Source organism: Electrona antarctica, assembly GCF_951216825.1.
Source record: "Electrona antarctica genome assembly, chromosome: 19".
NCBI classification, from domain to species: domain Eukaryota; kingdom Metazoa; phylum Chordata; class Actinopteri; order Myctophiformes; family Myctophidae; genus Electrona; species Electrona antarctica.
This window is the reverse complement of record NC_136800.1, coordinates 25,482,326-25,504,714: the sequence shown is the minus strand read 5'-3', so window position 1 is coordinate 25,504,714 and position 22,389 is coordinate 25,482,326. Positions and strand designations below refer to the sequence as shown.

At 43.2% G+C, this 22,389-nt stretch overlaps 1 protein-coding gene across 1 annotated transcript; it reads right to left on the bottom strand.

Annotated features, from left to right (window-relative positions):
* Positions 1-542: 542 nt before the first annotated feature.
* On the bottom strand, positions 543-18,845 carry lamc2 (laminin, gamma 2). The gene is made up of 22 exons (XM_079529993.1): positions 18,660-18,845; positions 15,129-15,305; positions 13,667-13,787; positions 13,171-13,292; positions 12,680-12,811; positions 12,231-12,420; positions 11,853-11,965; positions 11,530-11,742; positions 10,545-10,718; positions 10,182-10,397; positions 9,381-9,517; positions 8,993-9,152; positions 8,347-8,552; positions 7,010-7,089; positions 6,600-6,737; positions 6,138-6,282; positions 4,785-4,934; positions 4,357-4,471; positions 3,242-3,438; positions 2,382-2,540; positions 1,995-2,094; positions 543-1,570 (listed from the first exon to the last, which is right to left on the bottom strand). Exons 1-22 carry the CDS (start codon positions 18,733-18,735, stop codon positions 1,317-1,319), a joined length of 3,375 nt encoding a protein of 1,124 aa, XP_079386119.1. The 5' UTR covers positions 18,736-18,845; the 3' UTR covers positions 543-1,316.
* Positions 18,846-22,389: the final 3,544 nt, after the last annotated feature.

Here is a 22,389-nt window from a genome sequence, read left to right as displayed (position 1 = left end):
TACATTGGACTTAATAAAGATAATACAAATGTAATACTAGTCATTAAACCACTATAGATTGAAGCGATTAAAGCAGGTTATGTTAATATATCAGTATTCGGATATTGTGGGCTGCATTAAGTGAAAGTGGGGGCCACATGTGGCATGTGGCCGGGTTGCCAGTTGCTCATGTATGATTTAAACTAGAGCATACTGTAGATGGTCATCAGGGGGTTCTGGACCCCATGGGGTTCCTCAGGGTTACGACAGGGGGCCGTCCAATGTTTTTCTATATTTTATTTTTCAAAACTTTATACATTGGTATGAATACAATATATTATATTATCAAACATAAAAACAAACAAATGTACACAACATGATGATGGATAGATAGTGCTGCCATCATCACTTCCATCAGTGCATCCACGGCAATGCTCCCTACTGTACCCCAAAGAACTCCTCACCCCACAAACCTCAAAAGGGCCAGGACAGAGCTCCGCACCAATTTACAATTTAGGCATTTAGCAGACGCTCTTAATCCAGAGCGATTTACATTAAGCAACAATAACAAAAGCATGGCATACATCACATATATAAAAAAGTAGTTATCATGAATCATGCGTAAACTAAGAACGTAACAGTGGAGTATCTATGTAAACTATACATACTATACTATATAATATATTATACATGTGTACTATAAAGTGCTATGACTACATAAAATGCAATTCTAGAGCTGTCTACGTAACAAGCTATAAGTCTGTTTAAAATACTATCTAAGTCTACATAATGTGCTATCTAAGGGGCTAGGCTAGGGCAAGTGCTACGGGCCATGGTGGAGTCTGAAGAGGTGGGTTTTCAGACTACGGCGGAAGAGGCTGCAGTTCTGACTGTGATGGGAAGTGCATTCCATAGTTTTGGAGCCAGAAGGGAGAAGAGTTTGGGACGTGTGGAACGTTGTCCCGGCGTTTTTAGTGAAGGTACCTCCAGCTTCCCTGCGTTGGCTGATCTGAGTGCGCGGGAGGGTTTGTAGGGTACGATCATACTTGTGAGAGCACCATGGGCGACCAGGCCTTCTGCTCGGCTGCTCCACGCCTGTAGAATGCCCGCCCTATCCACTTGAGAGCACCAAAGACTGCTTTTAGAGAAGACCCTATTTGACAAAGCTTTTTCTTAGTTTTACCTCGTTTGAATTCCTTTTTTACATGCCTTTGCTGTTTACACCAACGTTTTGTTTATGTAGCACTTTTCGATTTGAGACAAATGTAAAGTGCATTACAAATAAACTGTGTTATCATCATTATTATTATTATTATTATTATTTTAGGGTTCAGTGTTTAAGCGTGCTCCTGAGGCAGGCTGTTGTAGCATCCTTCAGGGACGGTCTTCAGGATGTCCTCCAGGTTGGTGATGTCACGCAGGATGCTGTCAATGTCCACATTGAGGGCAGCCAATCGGCTCCGCTGGCCAGCCTCCTTCTCCTCCATTTCCTGTAGGCGCGGCTTCAGCTGCCCAATGACTTGGCTGCGGGCATCACCCAGCGTGTTCTCCAGCTCCGTGAGGCGAGCTTCATCCACGCTGCCTGGCTGACCTGAGAACAGTAATGTTAATATACTGTTAAATACATAATTAAATCTGACGAGAGAACAGTTATAAGACACTGTTAAATACACCGTTAAATCTGACATGAGAACAGTAATAGTATTATGATAGATTTTGGTGTGAATATTGGGGGGGGAATGTGTTTAGAGAAGTTGACAAATAACACATTTATACAGTAGGGGCGCTGCGGTGGCACAGTGGTATCTGCACATCACCGTGCAGTCTAGGGGTTTGAATCCACCACGTTTCATCTGGCATGGCTGAGCGTCTATATGAACGGATTTGGCCGTGTTGGCCAATGTTCAATGGCAAAAACACAATTCAATTATTAATCGCAATCATTTGTAATTGTAAGACAATCCTAATTAAGACTAAATGGTGGGGGGATAAAAAAGACAGACAGACAGACGTACCGATCACACTGAGCAGGTTGTTGACAGCTTGCAGAGTTGTGCTCACTGCCTCTCTGGTGTCTCTGGCCTTGGCGTACGATCCACTGGCAGCCAGGGAGGCCTGCACACACACACACACACACACACACACACGCGCACACACACACACACACACACACACACACACATGCACGCACACACTGTTTTATACATAGAACGGAGCATTCCCGTACGTGTGAAGATGCATGCTGTACAATATGTAAAGAGATACATTCTGTGTATGCATGCTGTAATATAAATGACTCTGTGTGTGTGTGTGTGTGTGTGTGTGTGTGTGTGTGTGTGTGTGTGTGTGTGAGACAGACAGACAGACAGACAGACAGACAGACAGAAGACAGACAGACAGACCTCCTCAGCATCCTGTCTCTGGCTCTCAGCATCGTTCAGCTCTACAGTCAGCTTCTCATGGGCCTCCTCCGCCGCTCCCGCAATTCCCTGCACTTCCACGTTCAGTGTGGTGGCGTCGTTCACCAGGTCACCATGAGGGGGCAGCGACGCACACATTCCCTAAGGGGGAAAACAAAAAAAATCTGCTTTAAGTTTCCATGACAACCACAGCTGGTTCAACATTCTTGATCAATTATGAATGGATGGTGTCGTCGTCATCATCATGTTTCATAGTTTTTAGGTTTTTCAGCGGTGCTAAGTGCTAACATCACCATACAGTACGTCCTCATCAAGGCACCGCTCACTTCACAATGAGTGTGATTTTTATTCACTATGGTTGTGGGTTTCACTTTTGTGGAAGGTTCCATTCCCTGCATAGTAGAGGGCTCTCCAAATAAATGTTAAATCTTAAGTGTTGAAGGGGCAGCAACAAAAAAAGTGATTGTTGATATTGTAACCTTCGCTCCTCGTCTCTCCGGCTTTTTAGTAAAGAGAAAATACATTATCAGGTAGTCGATGCCAATTTCATCCAATCAGGACAGAGAACCCAACAAATTGTACTGTATCCTGTATGAGTTCTCTACTGATTGGATGAAATTGGTATCCCGACCTGAAAATGAATTTTCTCTTTACTAAAGAGCTGGGGAGAACTGTTACTGAACAAGCTTAACACAAAAATAAACCATAAATGACTCCCTCTAGCTCAAGAGAGTGTACAAATGGAACCAAATGGACCATTTACGGGTCAATGTGTACACTCTCTTGAGTTAAATGAACGCAGGGTATTCTTTCCAGTGCAGCTGATGTGAAGTGGTGGTCACCTCCAGGGTGGCGGTGAGGGTCCGCAGGTGGTCCTGGGTCCCCTGAGCGTCCAGGAAGTGTTCCGCCACGCCGTTGAGGATGGACAGGGTGTGTGTGTTGCTGACCACCGCCTGCTGCACCGTCCTGTTGATGGCTGGCAGTCTGCTGATGGCCTCGTCCGCCTCCGCACTGCGCACACCCATGTTCTCATCAAACCCTGGGGGGAAAAAAAAACAGTGGTCAGAAAGACAATTAGGAGCATATGAACAGCCATTTGCTCAGAGAGCTGGTGCCCGGGGAGCAATTAGGGGTTAAGAGTCTTACTCAGGGACACACATTGCTGGACTGGTCTGGAATCGTACTAGGGACAACCAGGGGCTCCCCAGGCGGGCTCACTAACCAACCATTCAGCTATGGCCGCCCCTATAGTGGTACAGCTCTCAGGGCATTCAGTGTGGTACAGAGTTGTAGTGGTACAGTGTGGTAGCTCTCAGGCATTCAGTGTGGTACAGTGGTATAGTACAATACAGTGTGGTACAGTAGCTCTCAGGGTATTCACAGTGGTACAGTAGTGACATTGTTGTGTCAAGAAGGAGCAACCTCACAACATTGGCCGCCCGTCCGTCCACTGAGTTCAATGGGCAGGTGGCGCCCATCTTGTGAGGTGCGTGTTGCTATTACAACAACATGGTGTAACGTTGCGTTCCCTTTCTAGATAGCGTGACATTGTGGTATACTCTACCTCTCAGGGTGGTGGTCATGTGGGCAGGCGGGATGCATTCTCACAGCATCAATCAATTGTGAGGCACTACACTGTCTCTTGCGTTTGATGTATGCCTTTACCTTCCTTATGGTACTGTAAGTCAAGATTGACTGCTAAAATGCTTATATAAATGGTTGTATGCTTGGTTCAATGGAACTAACGTAGTGCATTTAAAGTCCTATTTATCAGTATCACAATGAACTTTTCCCCCCCAATGTTTTAAAGGAAAACCTTATTTTTTATATTCATTATTATTTATTAACATTATAATGTGAAAATCTTAGAGTTTTTGAATACTTGCAATATCCTCACAGCCCACAGGCCCACATGTTCTGGCCCACTGGTACAGTCTACATGTATATGGTACATTACCTCTCATGGTGTTCAGGGTACTGATGACATCGTTGTGTTTAACATTGATGATCTTCACAGCAGCATCTGTCTCAGCCTTGGCTGCATTGACTCTGGCCAGGTTCCTCTCATAGTCCTGGAGAGATATGAATGAAATTACATATTATAACATCATGTTAAGGTTCCTCTCATAGTCCTGGAGAGATATATATAACATCATGTTAATGATGATTTACACTATATTATACAGTGAATTGAAAGTACTATACTGTAGGCCGGTCTGCATTAGGTTGTGTACAATGTAGCTGCTATTGGTTTTCTCCACAATATTTCTTCCCAACACACACGCGCACACACACACACACACACACACACACACACACAGTCACACACACAGTCACACACACACACACACACACACACACACACACACACACACACACTCTTACTTTGAGTGCAGCTTTGCCGCGGTCCAGCTGATTCTCCACCTCCTCCCTGAGCTCCTGCACGTCGTCCTGGACGCTCTGAGACGCAGTGATGTTGCTGTTCACCTGCTCCTCCAGCTCCTCCAGCTGAGAGAGGACCTCCTGCAGCTCCTCCTGCACACCACACCACACCAATGAACAAGCTTTATTTGTGTTGTGATTGGCTGACTGGCTGGCTGGCTGACTGGCTGGCTGGCTGGCTGGCTGGCTGGCTGGCTGGCTGGCTGGCTGACTGGCTGACTAGACTGGCTGACTGGCTGGCTGGCTGGCTGGCTGGCTGACTGACTGACTGATTGACAGATAGTATGATGGGAGTCATCGAGGCTCCGTTCAGGTTGAAACCCAGTAATGGAATAAGAATATTGACTTAACTCACTTAACCCCCTTATGGCCAGTGACGTATTATGCGTATTGATATCAATAAATCCCTCATGGCCACTGATGCTATTGACGTAATTGTTTAATCTCCTGTAATCGGGAGCTTAATATAACAAAATGTAGCAACTTTTAGCTTGTTTGGCTAACGGCCGATGTAATCTACCTAAAACCGGCCGAAGTCCGCGCGTGCACGGTCGATCACGCACGCGTGTGATCGCGCATGCATCGCTGCGTAAAATGCAATATTTTGGGCTTGATTAGAGCTTAATTTGACTTAGTTATTAAAATAAACAATGATCGCTTAGCATTCCGGACATCTGATAGTGCTGCACCAGTCCAAACTAGTCCTGGATGTTGTGATTCCTTAAACCGGAAGTGACATCGCCAGATTCGCTCTATTTGGTCAAAATCGGCATGATGGTGACGTTACCGCCACCATCAGGACTGGGTATAATACTATAGGATTGCCGTGTGAGAATGAGATGCAGTGTGTATATCACAGATTTTTCTATTGACAAATGAAGAAGGCACAATCCACTGTTTAATTAGGCTGGCCATAAGCCAGTTAAATGCCCGGTAGTCTTAAGCCCTAACCACACCAAAGGGTCAAGATGGTTTTAGCGTTGTCCCTGTGGTGTGATATGTCTTGTTGCACGTTGACCCTAGTGATTCAACGCATGGAATTCAATGGCCCAAACCACACCAAAGGGTCGAGACGGTTTTAGCGTTAACTCCTTGCAACCGTTTGGACCCAAGGAGTTCATGGTGACCCTTTGGTGTGGTTAGGGCTTTAGAGAACTGGACTTACAACTGTATACTTCTTTGACCACGTTTTCCTAGCCTAGAAAAGCATCCCGGCCGCGTGAATTCACATTATCATGTGTCACTTGCACACCGGCCTGCGCGTGCGTGCGTGCGTGCGTGCGTGCGTGCGCATACCTGCAGGTGCGCAGGGAGGTTGGTCTCCAGGGTGTGTATGCGTGTCATCATGTCTCCAGACATGCTGCTCTCATCTGCAGCCTCCACACTGACCTGAGAGGCCTGGCTCTCTAGAGCCTTCACCTGGAAGGATGTGTGGTCATACCTGAGCACACACACACACACACACACACACACACACACACACACACATGCGCGCACTATTACATACATCGGTACGGTGACTTTTATGATTTATACATAAAATAAAATAAAACATTATTGATTTTTTTTCATATATAAAATACTATGCAACCAATGCCCCAACAAAAACAACAACATGATTTATAATTTGTATTAATAAACATAGAAAACAGCCTTTACATCTCAGTAGTATGCCTACGTACAAAAATCACATGCCATTTTCTTTCTTTCCCCCTTGACAAAAAGAGGAGGAGAGGAGAGGAGAGGAGGTGAACTCACATGTTCTTCAGTTCTCCTATCAGTTGCTTGACGTGGTTCTCTCTGTTCATCAGGTTTCTGACGAGACCCAGGCTCTGCTGGGAGTGAGACAGAGCTTCACTAGCGATCTGCTCCACCTGCTCCGCCTGCTGCTGATGTCTGCACACACACACACACACACACACACACACACACACACACACACACACACACACACACACACACACACACACACACACACACACACACACACACACACACACACACACACACACACACACACACACACACACACACACACACACACACACACACACACACACACACAAAACCTGTTTTTGTTGGTGTTGTTTTGTTTTCATGAAAATGGAAACTTCCTGTTGATTCTACTGAAAATCCGGATCCGCAGATCGGCTGTTTTGGACACTTACGTGTGGGCGAGTTGTGTGGCTTTGTCAACCAATGAGGACAGGCCGTCTGATCCCAGCGCTGCGTCTCTCTCAGGGAAGCCCTTATATGGTAGAGGAGAGAATGATGTCATGCATTGGGTTGTTGTTGTCAAGCAAATACGTTTGACACTTTGTGTGTGTCATTGTCACCTTTCTTCTTTTACCCTGGCAAAACAGCGGACATATAGCAGATTCTTGTAGCCTATGTTGTTGTCGCAGGTGCCGCATTGCATTGTGGGACATTCATTGCGTAGTGTCCAAGTAAGTGAAGTAATGAAAACGGAAATAATGAAAACACTGCAGTTCACATTATGGCCCCTCCTGCTGGTTGAAGAAGAACCTTCATTAAATGGGTATTTGTACGTTTATGTAACTTTGTAAATGTACAAAGTTGCATAAACGCTGATAATGAGCTGACCTTTATTGAGCAGGCTTATCGAGCCCACTATTGAGCATTTTCTATTATTTTGTGTGTACCGTCACACTAAAAGTGTAATGTATACATCATAGTACAGCGGTGTCACGCACCAAAAATAGCCAATCAGACCAATCTACAAGCACAGACCGCATTGTGAGCTTGTAGATCAGCTTTTCTCGGCAATGTTGGACTGAGAAGAAGTCTCACATTGAATACATCACGGCTAGGCGACACTATTCATTCATTTGCAAGGGAGATATATATTATAACTCTATTGGCAAGGAGTTTTGAGTTCCCCAAACGTATTATTATTAATTGGATTATAAATAATGGCAACGGAGACCCGCTGCAGCAGCTGATGGCACCGCCGCGCAGGTGTTGTTTGGACTCACGCGTTGCAGACATGCAAAGCTATCACAACAATGACGACGCATCACACAACCATCCGTCCCGGTCCATTTATATAGCGTGGCTGCTATACCGATAACAGGCTCGACAAGCCAAAAGCTTATTGATACTCGGGTCTCGATAAATTCAAAACCGGGTTTAATGTACCTGATTTTCGGGCTCCAGGAAGTTGTGCAAATGCGCAGAAGGGTGAAATCATCCGTCAAAGGCTTCTGCCAGAAATATGGGGAGATGCTATACTATACGAAGAGTCGAAAAGCTAGAATGTTTAACGGCACGCTATAAATACTCATATAACTTAAACTTTTCAGGATTCAAATGCAAAAGTTGCTTCACGCCGTGTTTCGAGTTTGTGGATCTACTACTTTTGATACTTTTGTGTGACGCTGTCAAGTAGGTTGTTAATTTACGAAGAAAAATAACAGAAAAAGCTGAAATATGGATATGAGAGGTTTCTGCCCGACAACTACGATATAGAAGCCACGGTCCTCACCGCTGATTGGATGCTGACGTTGGCCTTCACCAGTTTGTTCCTCATCTCCTCGATCATTGATTGGACGGTGGAGACGCGCGTCCTGTACGCTTTCTGCCGCTGTGCGATGCCGTCCACGGTGTCGGCCACGCCCTGGAGGGAGTGGTCCTGACGCAGCTGGTCCTTACTGATGACGGACAGACGGCCCTGCAGGCCCTTCTCCATTTCTATTGGGTGAACAGCAGTGTGACATCATCAGTACGAGACTATGCATGACTGACATACTGTAGATGAGAGTTGTTGTTCTACCTAACAAACACTATATAATGATTAATATCACAATATAGGCCCATTTAACACTGTTTATAACAATGATTAATATCACAATATAGGCCTATTTAACACTGTTTATAGCAATGATTAATATCACAATATAGGCCTATTTAACACTGTTTATAGCAATGATTAATATCACAATATAGGCCTATTTAACACTGTTTATAGCAATGATTAATATCACAATATAGGCCTATTTAACAATGTTTATAGCAATGATTAATATCACAATATAGACCTATTTAACACAGAAATATCCCATACAGCACCTTAAGGTTAGTGTAGACGTACATTTTAAAGTATAAATTTGCTCTGTCACTCGGTGACTTGCCTGCCAGTGTGTCGGTGTTCTCCTGCAGCTGTGTGATGGTGTGTTCAGCATCTCGGAGGGTCTGCTCCATCTGGGCGCTGGTGCCAGCCTGATGCCCGCCTCCTTCTGCACCCGGAAACATTTTCTCCAACTCCTGGAGCTTCTCAGCGTAGCCCTCCACCTGCCGAACAACACACCCCCACCCTTCTGTCACGTCTGAAGCTATCTATGAAATCTATGGAAAAGTTTAATCTGCAACACAATGTTATACAATATGTAGTGTGGAGTATGGGGGGGGGTGGGGGGGTCCCTGCTTCATCGCTCTCTCTCAGCGAAGGGGTCCTTGGCCTGAAAAGGGGTGAATACCCTCGGTTTAGTGTGTAAGGTTGAGGTTCAGTTTCAGTTTTACCTTGGTCTTGATGGGGTCAAAACACGCAGGACAGGAGGATCGTTGACATCTGAGACCTTCATAACCTTCTCTGCACACACACTGACCCTTGTCGCTGCACTGCACCGACACACTGCCCTGGACCGAACATCCACACACTGTAACACAGTTAAAATGTATCCATTCAAAAAATATAACACAACATTCAAGTGGACAGCAATTAGCGAATTCTGATTTTGATCTGTAACCAAATGTGATGTAATGCGCGTGTCGTGTCAGCAAACTAAACGACACATTTTGGAGTGAATGTCCTTGCTAAGCAAGGACCTATAGGCTACTGTACAAGGACCTATAGGCTACTGTACAAGGACCTATAGACTACTGTACAAGGACCTATAGGCTACTGTACAAGGACCTATAGGCTACTGTACAATGACCTATAGGCTACTGTACATACATTGGTATGCCAGAAAAAAGTAAAAAGAAAAAGAGGTAGCTGGCAAGGGTTTTGGAAATAGAAAACTTTAGTCTAAGGATTACTTAAAAAAAAAAATGTTTCCGCTTAGTTACAGCTAATTGTATTATTCGATTACATTTCCATGTTGAAGTTTTATAGGTGCATATAGGCTTTGTGTAGCATTAGTGGTTCTACAACAAGTCAGTGCTTTCTTCATGTGGATTCATATAATGAATGCATTATGTAAGCAATACAGCAATTTATTTATATAAAAGAAACATACCTGTAAGTATTTGATTATGTTGATTATGTAGTACGTAGTGCACGCGTGTGCGTGCAGCGCGTGTGTAGCAGAGTGTACTTACGTGCACATTTCTCATTGGCGTGTGTGTGGTAGTATCCCTCCGCGCAGCTCTCGCAGTGCTGCCCCCTAGTGTTGTTCACACACTTCAGACACGCCCCCGTCACGCGGTCACAGTCAACATGGCCGTTACAGTGACAGCGCTGACAGGGGCGGGGCTGCCCCCCCATCCCCTGAGGGTCGCCATAGAAACCTTCCTCACATATGTGGCAGTGAGAACCTGGAAAACATTATGGGATTGTTGTTTCATCAGTGCTGGGAAGTAACTAAGTACATTTACTCAACCACTGGCTACCCTGTGTCTGTGTGTGCGTGTGGTGTGCGGCGCGTGCGTGTGTGTGTGTGTGTGTGTGTGACGGTGACCTACCAGTAATGCCAGGTGGACAGGGGTCACAGGTGACCCTCAGTGACCTCGGGTTCACGGAGCAGTCGACCCCGTGGGGACAAGGACATTCGATACACAGATGCTCTGCGTTGCTATAGTAACCAGGAGAGCAGCCCTGCCCGGCGGCATCACTCTGATCTGCTGAAAAACATTCACCTGGAAGAAGAAAGAAAGAAAGAAAGAAAGAATTAAAGAAAGAAAGAAAGAAAGAAAGAAAGAAAGAAAGAAAGAAAGAAAGAAAGAAAGAAATTCATACCAGTAATAGTTATAATTGCAATATTGTCCAGAGTGATACAGTGTAAGGTCTGAGTTCCATTATTTTCCTTGCACATACATTAATATCCCCATTTCTTTCCATTTTCCCATTAGTCATTAAAATCGTGAACGCATCTGTGTCATTTTCGATTAATTTGGTTAAAAAAAATCACACCTGTGTAAAGTGAAGGGCACTCTTATCACATCATCATGACGTAAAATAGACACTATGCCTATGTGCTCAGACACTATGACGTTAAATTCTCCATTCAACAGGAATTTAATGTTTGTTTATGGGCGGTAACTAAAAGCTGGATGTAGGAGGGGCTAGCGCCCCTCAAAAATAGCAGATAGACAAGCTCGCTATGAGCTTGTAGATCTTCTTTTTTCTTTTAAATTATGTAAATGTATGCAAACCTTTGAATATAATTTATTTTTAAAGCAAACATTTATAATTCAATACTTCTGGGGGTCTCTGGAACAAAATATTTTTAGATGGGGAGTCCAAATACATATAATTTTGGGGGTCCTCGACATGAAAAAGCACCAATGATCATACAGCAAAATAATAGCCTACTTTTTCAGAAAACTGTAGTAAAAGGTTAATTGTTCTGTGTACAAAACAACATGGACACCAACTACACTGCGACCCCAACGACACACAACCATCTAGACAGCCCTAGTGGTTTCAAGGTCACAGCGTCGTCCTCACCTGTCTCGCTGTCACATCCTCCCGCGCAGCGACAGGGCTGACAGGGGCTGAAGGCTCCATCGCTGGGCGCGGCGCGCTTGAATCCCGCGGCGCAGCGCTCGCAGCGCTCCCCCGTGTAACCTTCTGGACAGCTGCACTGCCACGCCCACGGTGCCGGGATACCGGCGCCGCGGCGAGCCGACACCAGGTTGGCGTTGTCCAGGTACCCGCGCCCTAAGGGGGGAGGGTATAGTTACTTCCTGTCATGTTTACTAAAGACTTAGAAATTCTCTTTTCACATAATTATTCTATTGAGATGTACAGGCAGACAGGCAGTGTCTCACCGTCTTGTCCAAACGATGCGCGGATCTTCAGAGCCGTCAGGTTGTGGAGGAGTCTTTGGAACTGAGTGGAAGACAGCTGAGGTCTCCATTTACTGCCCACATGCTCATCCAACCTGCGCATGCACACACACACACACACACACACACACACACACACACACACACACACACACACACACACACACACACACACACACTTTAACCACTTTTTGCATTTTTTACCTTAACCTCTGGTGACAGTACCAAAACAATCTGAGCACCCATCTGCCAAACAAAATTAGAATTTGCTGTCGAGAGAGAGAGAGAGAGAGAGAGAGAGAGAGAGAGAGAGAGAGAGAGAGAGAGAGAGAGAGAGAGAGAGAGTAGTGCCAAACAGACCTGAAGGTGTAGGTAATGCTGACACCACTGGGGACGATGGAGCTCAGTGGGCCCAGGGCGGCAGACACTCTGTGGCCAGAGCCCTCCAGAACCACGTCGCTGGTGGACGGGTAGCGCTCTCCCCGGTCCAGACGCAGAGAGAAGGACAGGTTCTGACCGTAGCTCAGCACCTGGTCCCCCAAGTAACAGGCTGGAAGACGGGTTAACATTCATATGTAAATATACATTTGTAGGGATATTATTAGAATGAATAAATGTGTATACGAGGGGAGGAGAGTGGAGTGGAGATGAAGGGAGGGAGGGAGAGGAGGATGGTAGAAGATGGAGGAGAGGAGATGAGAGCAAAAGAGGAGAGGAGAGGACAGGACAGGACAGGACAGGACAGGACAGGACAGGACAGGACAGGACAGGACAGGACAGGACAGGACAGGACAGGACAGGACACTCACAGGGAGCATAGAGGTAAACAGGGAGGCTGTGTTTGGAGATCACTTCCAGGTCTTGGTATTTTGGAGACCAGCGGAAATGAACGTCTGACGTCGGAACACCAGGGGATGCTGCTGCACGCCAACCCTCAGGACCTGCAAAACACGTTTTATTTCACATTTGTATGCTTCAAAATATGCCGACTTTTGATTAAAGATGGGGTACCATAGTTTTGTACTTTTTCTGTTTTGTATGTGTCTATGGAGTTAACATAATACACCTGAGTATTTTTGGTTTCTTCCTGAAAGCTGAAAGCCTTTGAGTCAAAAGGCCCAATCGAAATACACCGCTTTAGTGACACACTAAAATCAGCCCCTCCCCTTATTATCATACAACCATAGCTATGGGGGTAAAACAACAACACTTTTCTATCAAATATTATGTTGGTTCGTCTGCATTATTTTGCAGACGAACCAGTATATTTGGCGTACAGTATATTTGGTATGAATGTTACCGTTTGTGAAAGAGGAGCTGATGTTGTAGACAGAGTAAGCACTGCTCTGGGAACAGCTGCTGGAGTGACCATAACAGAAACACTGCTGAACTGAGGGCTGGTCTGCCTGCTGCTGCCCACTGCTGGACAAACATAAAAACACACACTTACACATGGGTTGTGGACCAGTGCTGATCTGACTGAAACACTACTTGTTTCCTTCTGCATCAAATGTTAGTGAGCTTGTGGTTTGGCTATATGGTTCTGACTCAGAACCATATAGCCAAACCACAAGCTCACAGCATTGTGAGTTTGTAGATCTGCTATTACTGGTGAATGTCCCCCAGCAGAACCCCAACCTCTGCAGTGCAGATGCAGTGGTTCTCATCTCTCAACCTTTTCAGGCTTTAGTTTAACCCCTGAACTAATAACATTTGAACTGGAGCCCACCTCAATTGCGTGCGTGCGTGCGTGCGTGCGTGCGTGCGTGCGTGCGTGCGTGCGTGCGTGCGTGTACCTGTGGTGACATCCCTCTGCAGTGACAGCTCTTCCATCAGGACAGAGGTCACACCTGGAGCCAACAGCCCCAAGCCTGCAGCTACACTGTCCCCTGCTGTCACAGTTTGGACCTGCAGAACCTGAGAAATACAAATCAGAATTTAATTAAATCTCAGTTTATTTATATCCTTTGAATAAAATTATCCATATAATACTTATCGGTCAAGTAATGTGAAGCCTTGAATACATGGAGGAATTTTGTTTTAGTTGCATTCCTTTATAGTGAATGAATTATGCAAAAACGAGAGACTGCATTCCTTTATAGTGAATGAATTGTGCAAAAACGAGAGAAGAAAGATTGCAGAATCGGTACAGTACAAGGAAGGTACAGGTCAATACAAAAACCGAGAAACGGCTAAGAGGATAAAACCAGAAGACAGGGTCCTCCATTTTCATTTTCAAGACATACAAATATACAAAACTATGCAAAAGGGGGTGTATGTGAACAGTATAGAAAAATAGAGGGGGGAGGGGTTCCTTTTACAGCCGCCTGTATGATGCTCTTGAGCAGTTTTGAAGTAGCTTAGGGATTCACATTTCTTAATGGCTGTTGGTAGGGCGTTCCACTTAACAAGAGCAAACATTTTACATTAATATATATTACATTATTACATTAAAACAAAATCTATTCATGAACTCCAACGCAACAGCCTATCAAAATGTAATATTCAATAATAAGGATAGCACTGGATAAAAGACAGAAGACACTTTTATATTATGAATATATGCTGACAGCTGTGTTTATAAAAGGATTTCAGGATTTCTTTCTTCATTTTTTGAGTGGTGTAAACCACTCCTACAACTGGCTTTTTTGTGCAGAAAAAATTAGCATGGTTGCTATGTTCACCCTGTTGTAATGACGTAATGAAATCACACCCGGGTGAACAGGGTGAACATAGCAACCATGCTCATTTTTTCTGCACAAACAAAGCCAGGTAATGAAATCACACCCGGGTGTGATTTCATTACGTCAGACATGATTTCATTACGTCAGACAGACCTTACACCACTCAGTTCACACGGGTGTGATTTTTTATTTTTTCAATTCATCAAGTGTTCTCTACTTTTTGAAGGGTGCCCTCCTATGCCCAGCTTTGAGGGTTTGTGTAAAGACATTGGCTGATGATTAGCTGATGATCACCCTAGCGATGATTTGATTGGCTGAGAAAAGTACATAATTGAGGATAAAAGTGAGGGCAGAAAAGTGAAGACGCCAAAAGTGATTGGCCGGAATGACATTTGCGATGGTTTGATTGGCTGAGTGGAATGTGATGTATGATGATAAGAGCACCCCTCACTTAGTCACTTCACACAAGTGTGATTTTTTGGGTAAAGTAATACCACAATTCACTAAACTTCTTTTGGGGGGTGAAATAGGTGAAATATTCTTTTAAAGAATCTTCATCAAACTGCTCTCTCACCTATTGGGTTGCAGTGGCAAGGTGAGCAGCTCTCCCCTGCCCTCTGGTGGTAGTGTCCGTCCTTGCAGCTCTCACAGTGGCGTCCTGTGGTGTTGTGTTGACAGTCGACGCAGTATAAACCCAGTGTGTCTGAGCGGCAGTACCGAGCCTTACCGTTACAAAGACACCTGTACGCTGCTGGAATACAACACAATATAATATAAAACATTAACAAGACCATACAATTTAGCACTAGCATAGGCTCTGCACAGTGTAACTTACTTACTATAAATTCCAAACTCTCACACAGGCCAACGTGCAACGTCTCTACACCACCCTAACCTGGACTGGACTCTTGCCACGTGAGGCTGTGTGAGCCACTTAGCCTAGTATCCAGCCCTAAACAGCATATCAAAGTGCCGGGATGTGACGTGTGGTACAGTGACTTTGATACCTAGGCTACCGGTAAGTCAACGAGGAGGATATTTTGTGTTTCTATTAAATCAACAGAGCAACTATTGAAGATATCTCAGTCTCACCAATATGTGGAGTTAGGCTACATCATGAGTCATGACAAGATAACTACACAACCCAACCTCTAGTGTCATACATTGTAAAGCCTAATTGTAAGACAGATATAGGTTATGGTCTAATTATGGAAGGATAGCCAACCAAAAAAATGTATTATTGCCAAAATATACATTTTCTAGATAAATCCTCAATCTTAATTTATCGGCTCTATTTTAATCAATGTGTAAACATGTGTAACATTGCTGTTATATAGGCTACTATCTACATAGTATCTGGGTCAGTCCATACAATAAATAGTGCTTGACTGCAAGTTTTAATGCGTTTTAGTACTATCTTAGGTTTGAACAACTGTCACAAACTTGTTGTAAACACAACATGTACAAAGTATTCTATGAGACACATAAGTTTCAGTGTAGCTCTTGTGTACCAGTAAATACATATCATTGCCACTTGCCAGTAAGTCGTAGGCCCTAGGCCTAAACTGTTGTAGGCTATTTAAGGGTCAATATCTTGCATACTAATTTACTTACTGCTATATTTATATTTTATAAATATTTTTTCATGTTGCTGCAAGTGTGGACAATCTAGAATGTCTTTAAATTTGCATGCCATGCACGCAACCATAAAGACTCATATTGTGTATGGCGAAGAGCCAACATGGTCTTAAACCAGCAGCTGAACATTATTTTTTATAATTGCCCCAGGATCACTAATGTAATAATTACGCTCATCATCAGTGATTACATTTGATGATGAGGTAAACCTCTGTCACGCTGAAGCTTCAGTTCCCACAGGAGCAGCCCATAGACACTCACACAAGCCTCCGCTTGTTGTTGTTGTTGTTACAATGTTAGTATGGAACCATGAGAGCTGAATTATGATGGTGGAACCAACAGGTGTGTCCATGATGGCGACCACAACCTCTGTCTGTCTGTCTGTCTGTCTGTCTGTCTGTCACACTACAGACAAACCACAGACAGGTCTGACACAGACCATTAACACTAACCCAGCTACTGGCTCCTCCCTGGGGGAGAGTTGCCTTCTGTTGCAATAATAGACATTGTAGTGTAGGAGGCTAGTGCCTCAGTAAACTATAGGATCACAGGTAATATAGGCTACCGTAAACCAGGAACCTAGCATCAGTCTAAAGTTATATCCTGTCAAAAGAATAAAGAAACTGTATACCATGTAAACAATTAACCTACACCTGTTTAAACAACATGCAATCTAAATTACATTTTTTGTAATTGTGGTGAAGAAAAACATGACAACTTAATGCATGATCATCTAGGACGGTCAATCACCAGCAACAATGAACAGTAGTAGGTAACAAGAATTTCTCAGTCAGTCAGTCAGTCAGTCAGTCAGTCAGCCAGCCAGCTACAGGTCAATCATTTTCAGATGCGGGAAAGGATTATGCACCTTCAAAATAGTTATAGACCACATCTTTTTCACAATAACAGGGTACATTTATTGTGAAAATACATCATTGCCAGTAAGTCCATAAGTAAACTGTTGTAGGCTACAGGGCATAACAGTGGTGGCATTTTTATGGTGCCACTCAAAAAGCCAATGCATTTATCCCATATAGATTTCCAAAACAATATTTATAGCCAATCAATTATTTTAAGCCTAGAATCAAACCATCACAGGGTCCTGGTGAATCATTGATTTTGTGAAAAATACTATAGTAATACTATTAAGATATACCCTTTGTTTTGCTGTTTTATTTTCATTTTTTCACAGAATCAAAGGGTTTATGGTCATGATTCACCAGGACCCTGGATGGCTTGATTCTAGGCTTAAATTAATAGATCTTTTTGGAAATGGATTGGCTTTTTTGGCTTTTTTTTTAGTGGCACCACACTGCTATGCCCTTTGATCCCATGTAAGAGTCAATCATACACCTTTGGATGAATTATAGACCTGTCTGTCTGTCTGTCTGTCTGTCTGTCTGTGCTCTGACTCAGAAAAATTTGGTGTAGAGGGAAAAAAGAGGTGGCTAATATAGAGCCCTGGGGGACCTCGGTCAATGAAATATACTAGTTGTACTTTGTATGGTATTTATACTTTCAATAGTAGACATAATCTTAATTTGAGTCTACTTTGTACCAACACACCGTTGGGGAATTTCAGTATAATATTTTTGTGCCAAGGATTTTTGGCTGCAGACCCCCACATCTGAACATGTTTTGTGTCAGGGGCCCCCCAGAAGACTGTGTCAGGGGCCCCCAGAAGACTGTGTCAGGGGCCCCCAGAAGACTGTGTCAGGGGCCCCCAGAAGACTGTGTCAGGGGCCCCCCAGAAGACTGTCCAAAAATGTTCAAAAATAGCAGATGTACAAGCTTGTATACCTATTTTCTAAATCTGCTGCCAGTACAAACGCATTTAAGTCACAGTTACGTTCTTAGCTTACGCATGTTTCATGATAAATGCATTTTATATGTGATGTGTTCCCATGCTTTTGTTCTTGCCTAATGTAAATCGCTCTGGATTAAGAGCGTCTGCTAAATGCCTAAATTGTAAATTGTACAGTCAACATATATGATATAAAGAAATAAAACAAAATATGTATTAAAATATTGTAAGAACAGTCATTCATCACTCATCATTACCTAATAAACTAGCGAATCCAATTTAACACAAGTAAGATAAGTTCCATTGTAGCCTACAAATGTGATTTAAATGTACATGGGATATTTTCTTGAAGATTACCATGAAAGCATCATGCTGTCTGGCAGAAACCTTGTATTTCAACTTTTTTTTTTCCCCCCCGTAAATGAATGCCAAACGTTACACTATATACACAGAAGTAGCTAAAATAGAAAATAATAACTACATGTATTGGATCCAACAGAACACAGGTTATTTTTCCCCCTCCATATTCTGAAAGTAACGGTTTCTGCCTGACAGCAATGAAATGCTTTTCGTGGCTGATATTAAAAAACTTGGCAGACAGTAACACAATATAAAAATGTGAGAAATCTAAGTAGAAATAATAGTAGTAATGTGTAAACTTACATTGTAAATGGTAGGTGGAGTGTACAGCACAGATCAGAGTGAAGAAGGACGCACATATAGGCCAACATGTCTTCATGATCACTGATTAAATCCTTTCAGTGAGAATCAATGATAATCCTTTGATTGCGGTTCAGTGTGAAAAGAACAGCAGAGAGAGCGCTTCTTTATAAACCCTGTGTATAGCCTGCAGCATGTTGTCACACGCTGCACACTGCACTCTGTCAGACACATTTAGTCATATCTGAATCACACAGGGCACACACGCACGTACGCACGCACGTGTGCACACACACACGCACACGCACACGCACACGCACACGCACACGCACACACAGGCAGGAAGTTGTGTGTGTGATAGAACAGGGTGGTGTTGTGTGATACAGACTGTGGTCACTGCTGATGATTATACTGCTGGTAGGAGATAAAACCAGCAGTACTAGAGGTCCTGGTAGGAGATAAAACCAGCAGTACTAGAGGTCCTGGTAGGAGATAAAACCAGCAGTACTAGAGGTCCTGGTAGGAGATAAAACCAGCAGTACTAGAGGTCCTGGTAGGTTATAAAACCATCAGTACTAGAGGTCCTGGTAGGAGATAAAACCAGCAGTACTAGAGGTCCTGGTAGGTTATAAAACCATCAGTACTAGAGGTCCTGGTAGGAGATAAAACCAGTAGTAGGTCCTGGTAGGTTATGAAACCAGCAGTACTAGAGGTCCTGGTAGGAGATAAAACCAGTAGTAGGTCCTGGTAGGTTATAAAACCAGCAGTACTAGAGGTCCTGGTATGAGATAAAACCAGTAGTAGGTCCTGGTAGGTTATAAAACCAGCAGTACTAGAGGTCCTGGTAGGAGATAAAACCAGTAGTAGGTCCTGGTAGGTTATAAAACCAGCAGTACTAGAGGTCCTGGTAGGAGATAAAACCAGTAGTAGGTCCTGGTAGGTTGTAAAACCAGCAGTACTAGAGGTCCTGGTATGAGATAAAACCAGTAGTAGGTCCTGGTAGGTTACAAAACCAGCAGTACTAGAGGTCCTGGTAGGAGATAAAACCAGTAGTAGGTCCTGGTAGGTTATAAAACCAGCAGTACTAGAGGTCCTGGTAGGAGATAAAACCAGTAGTAGGTCCTGGTAGGTTATAAAACCAGCAGTACTAGAGGTCCTGGTATGAGATAAAACCAGTAGTAGGTCCTGGTAGGTTATAAAACCAGCAGTACTAGAGGTCCTGGTATGAGATAAAACCAGTAGTAGGTCCTGGTAGGTTATAAAACCAGCAGTACTAGAGGTCATGGAAGGAAACCAGCAGTACTAGAGTCCTCACTATGTTTAAAAACATAATAAAGTGTTTGACGACATGCCCAAAAAAAAGGTCGCCAGGCTGAAAGTGGTTACAAATCAGGGCTAAAAACAGACCAAACATTGGCCAAATTATCAAATAATATAAGAAAGAGGCAAATATTGTGAAAATAGTAGACCTACAAGCTCACAGTCACAATGCCTCGCATTGTCTGTATATCTGCTTTTCTTACAATATTTATCTGTGTAACCGAATCAAATAAAATGTAGCCTTATATGCTTCAACTCCTACAAGTTCTTGTCATGGTGGGGGTCCCCAGATCAAACGAGAAGTGCATCTTTACTACTGTGTGTGTGTGTGTGTGTGTGTGTGTGTGCGTGCGTGTGTTCTATGGAATCTGTATCCATGGGGTGTGAGACACACACACACACACAGACTGATACAACATGACGAAGGGAAATAAACACACCCCGAGGGAAGCAAATCAGACATTTGGTGACGACGGCCACACCCCAACACACACGCACGTACGCACGCACGCACGCCACTCCCTATACCTGGTCTGACAAACACTCACACTCACACAGACATGCACATACTTGAGCACACACAGCCACACCCTTCCCACACACGTGCATGTGAAAGTATTTTCTCTTTCCCTCTCTCTTGCACGCACGCACACACACACACACATACATGCGCACACGCGCGGTTTGAGGTATGGGAGTGTGAATGCATGTATAGACAGGACGTGAGTGTATACAGTTGTTTCTACCATTGGAAAGACATTAGTTCCCAAGAACACACACACACACACACACACACACACACACACACACACACACACACACACACACACACACACACACACACACACACACACACACACACACACACACACCTTCAGACTCACCGCCTAGCACTCACCTCTTCAGACTCAACCCTGTGTTTTGATAGATATTAGTTATACTATGCAGATATATGTTGGACATTCAGTAATTGGGTCTTATCATCAAAATAAGATCATAATGGTTTTATACAAAACAGAAAATCCTCTTTGCCAGGAGACATATTGATGATGACCCCTGGTCTACACACTGCTTCTAAATGTTTTATAACGGGTCGTTGTGCTACGAGTGCTACCCTTTTCAATTGCACTCTAGTAATTTGAGCATTTACCATGTTTGTTGACAAGGGTTCATGACATTAGATCTTATACTTTGTAAGTTGCTCTGGCTAAGGGTGTGTGATATAAATGCCTACATTGTAAATTATAACTTTGCATAAGCAAACATCCATTCCATCTCCTGGGGAGAAAAACATAAAAATCTGTCTTTATTTCATTTTGACTTATTTCTTATTTTATTTAGGATATTTTTTGTAAGTGGGTTTACTAGTGATGTTTTGTTTTTTGAAAAGGATTAGTGTAGTTTTAGTTATTATTGTAATATGGGTATTTGTCAGGGGTGAGATTCAAAATGTATTCTTTGGAAGACAGATTTCACATCTCCCCAGAACACTAGGTATACTTTTTTATTAACTTTTTCCAATTTTAGTTTTCCTTATTTTGGTTAACTATGTTGGTCAATTAGACAAACTGTCTTGCTCTCAAACAGACAGACAGGACACTGATATGACTTGAAGACAGGGAACAACACAGTGATTCACAGTGGAGTTAAACATTAAAATAGAATCTTCAGAATAAAAGTTCTCATTGTTTAGCGAACGCAGCTGAGAGTCGATATTTAGGACAGACAAAAGACTTCTTTACATCCTTGAGGAAATCTGTACTTTTTTTTGCAGGGTTCTTCGACCAGGGTTCAGATAGGGGGTCCTCAGAGTTACTACAGTAGGGCCGGCAAACCTCTGTCTGATAAGAAAACAATGGAACATGTAAATGTCTGAAAATATGAATTCAATTTAATCCAACATATTAGCAAAGATAATGTAACAAAAACATGTAATTATGATAGTATTACTGAAGCCATCAAAGCTGTCATCAGTTGACACATTTTTGAAGAAAAAATAAATAATATCACAAATCTTCTCTTCTGGGGTCCCCGACACAAAACCTTTGCAGATGGGAGGTCCGCAGCCAAATTAATATAATTATGGGAGCCCTTCACACGAAAAAGTTTGAAAACTACTGATTTAGAAGGCATTTGGAGAATCGAACTCAGGTCTCAATGGTTAAAATAAAAAACTTGTAGAATACTTCAAAATTAGTCTTGCAGTTAGAAGGCTTTCTCAAAAATACATGTATTATACATTCGTTGCTGTCCGGAAGAAACCACCTAACTCCATCTTTAAAAATAATTATAAATTAGTGCTATTGAACACCCTTCACATCTGTAAATCAATGAAAAGTATCAAGTATCAAAAAGACAAAAACCTCCTAACTCCACTTGAGCTGGATTATTTTTCATTTCCTGAAGAATGAAC

What these genes read in the sequence shown, in the direction of transcription:
- lamc2 (XM_079529993.1), bottom strand. Translation starts at nt 18,735, where the DNA reads ATGAAGACATGTTGGCCTATATGTGCGTCCTTCTTCACTCTGATCTGT. An exon ending in ACGTCAGCATCCAATCAGCG is followed by an intron (nt 7,090 to 8,346) that starts GTGAGGACCGTG and finishes CTACCATATAAG; the next exon opens with GGCTTCCCTGAGAGAGACGC. An exon ending in ATAGGAGAACTGAAGAACAT is followed by an intron (nt 6,283 to 6,599) that starts GTGAGTTCACCT and finishes GTGTGTGCTCAG; the next exon opens with GTATGACCACACATCCTTCC.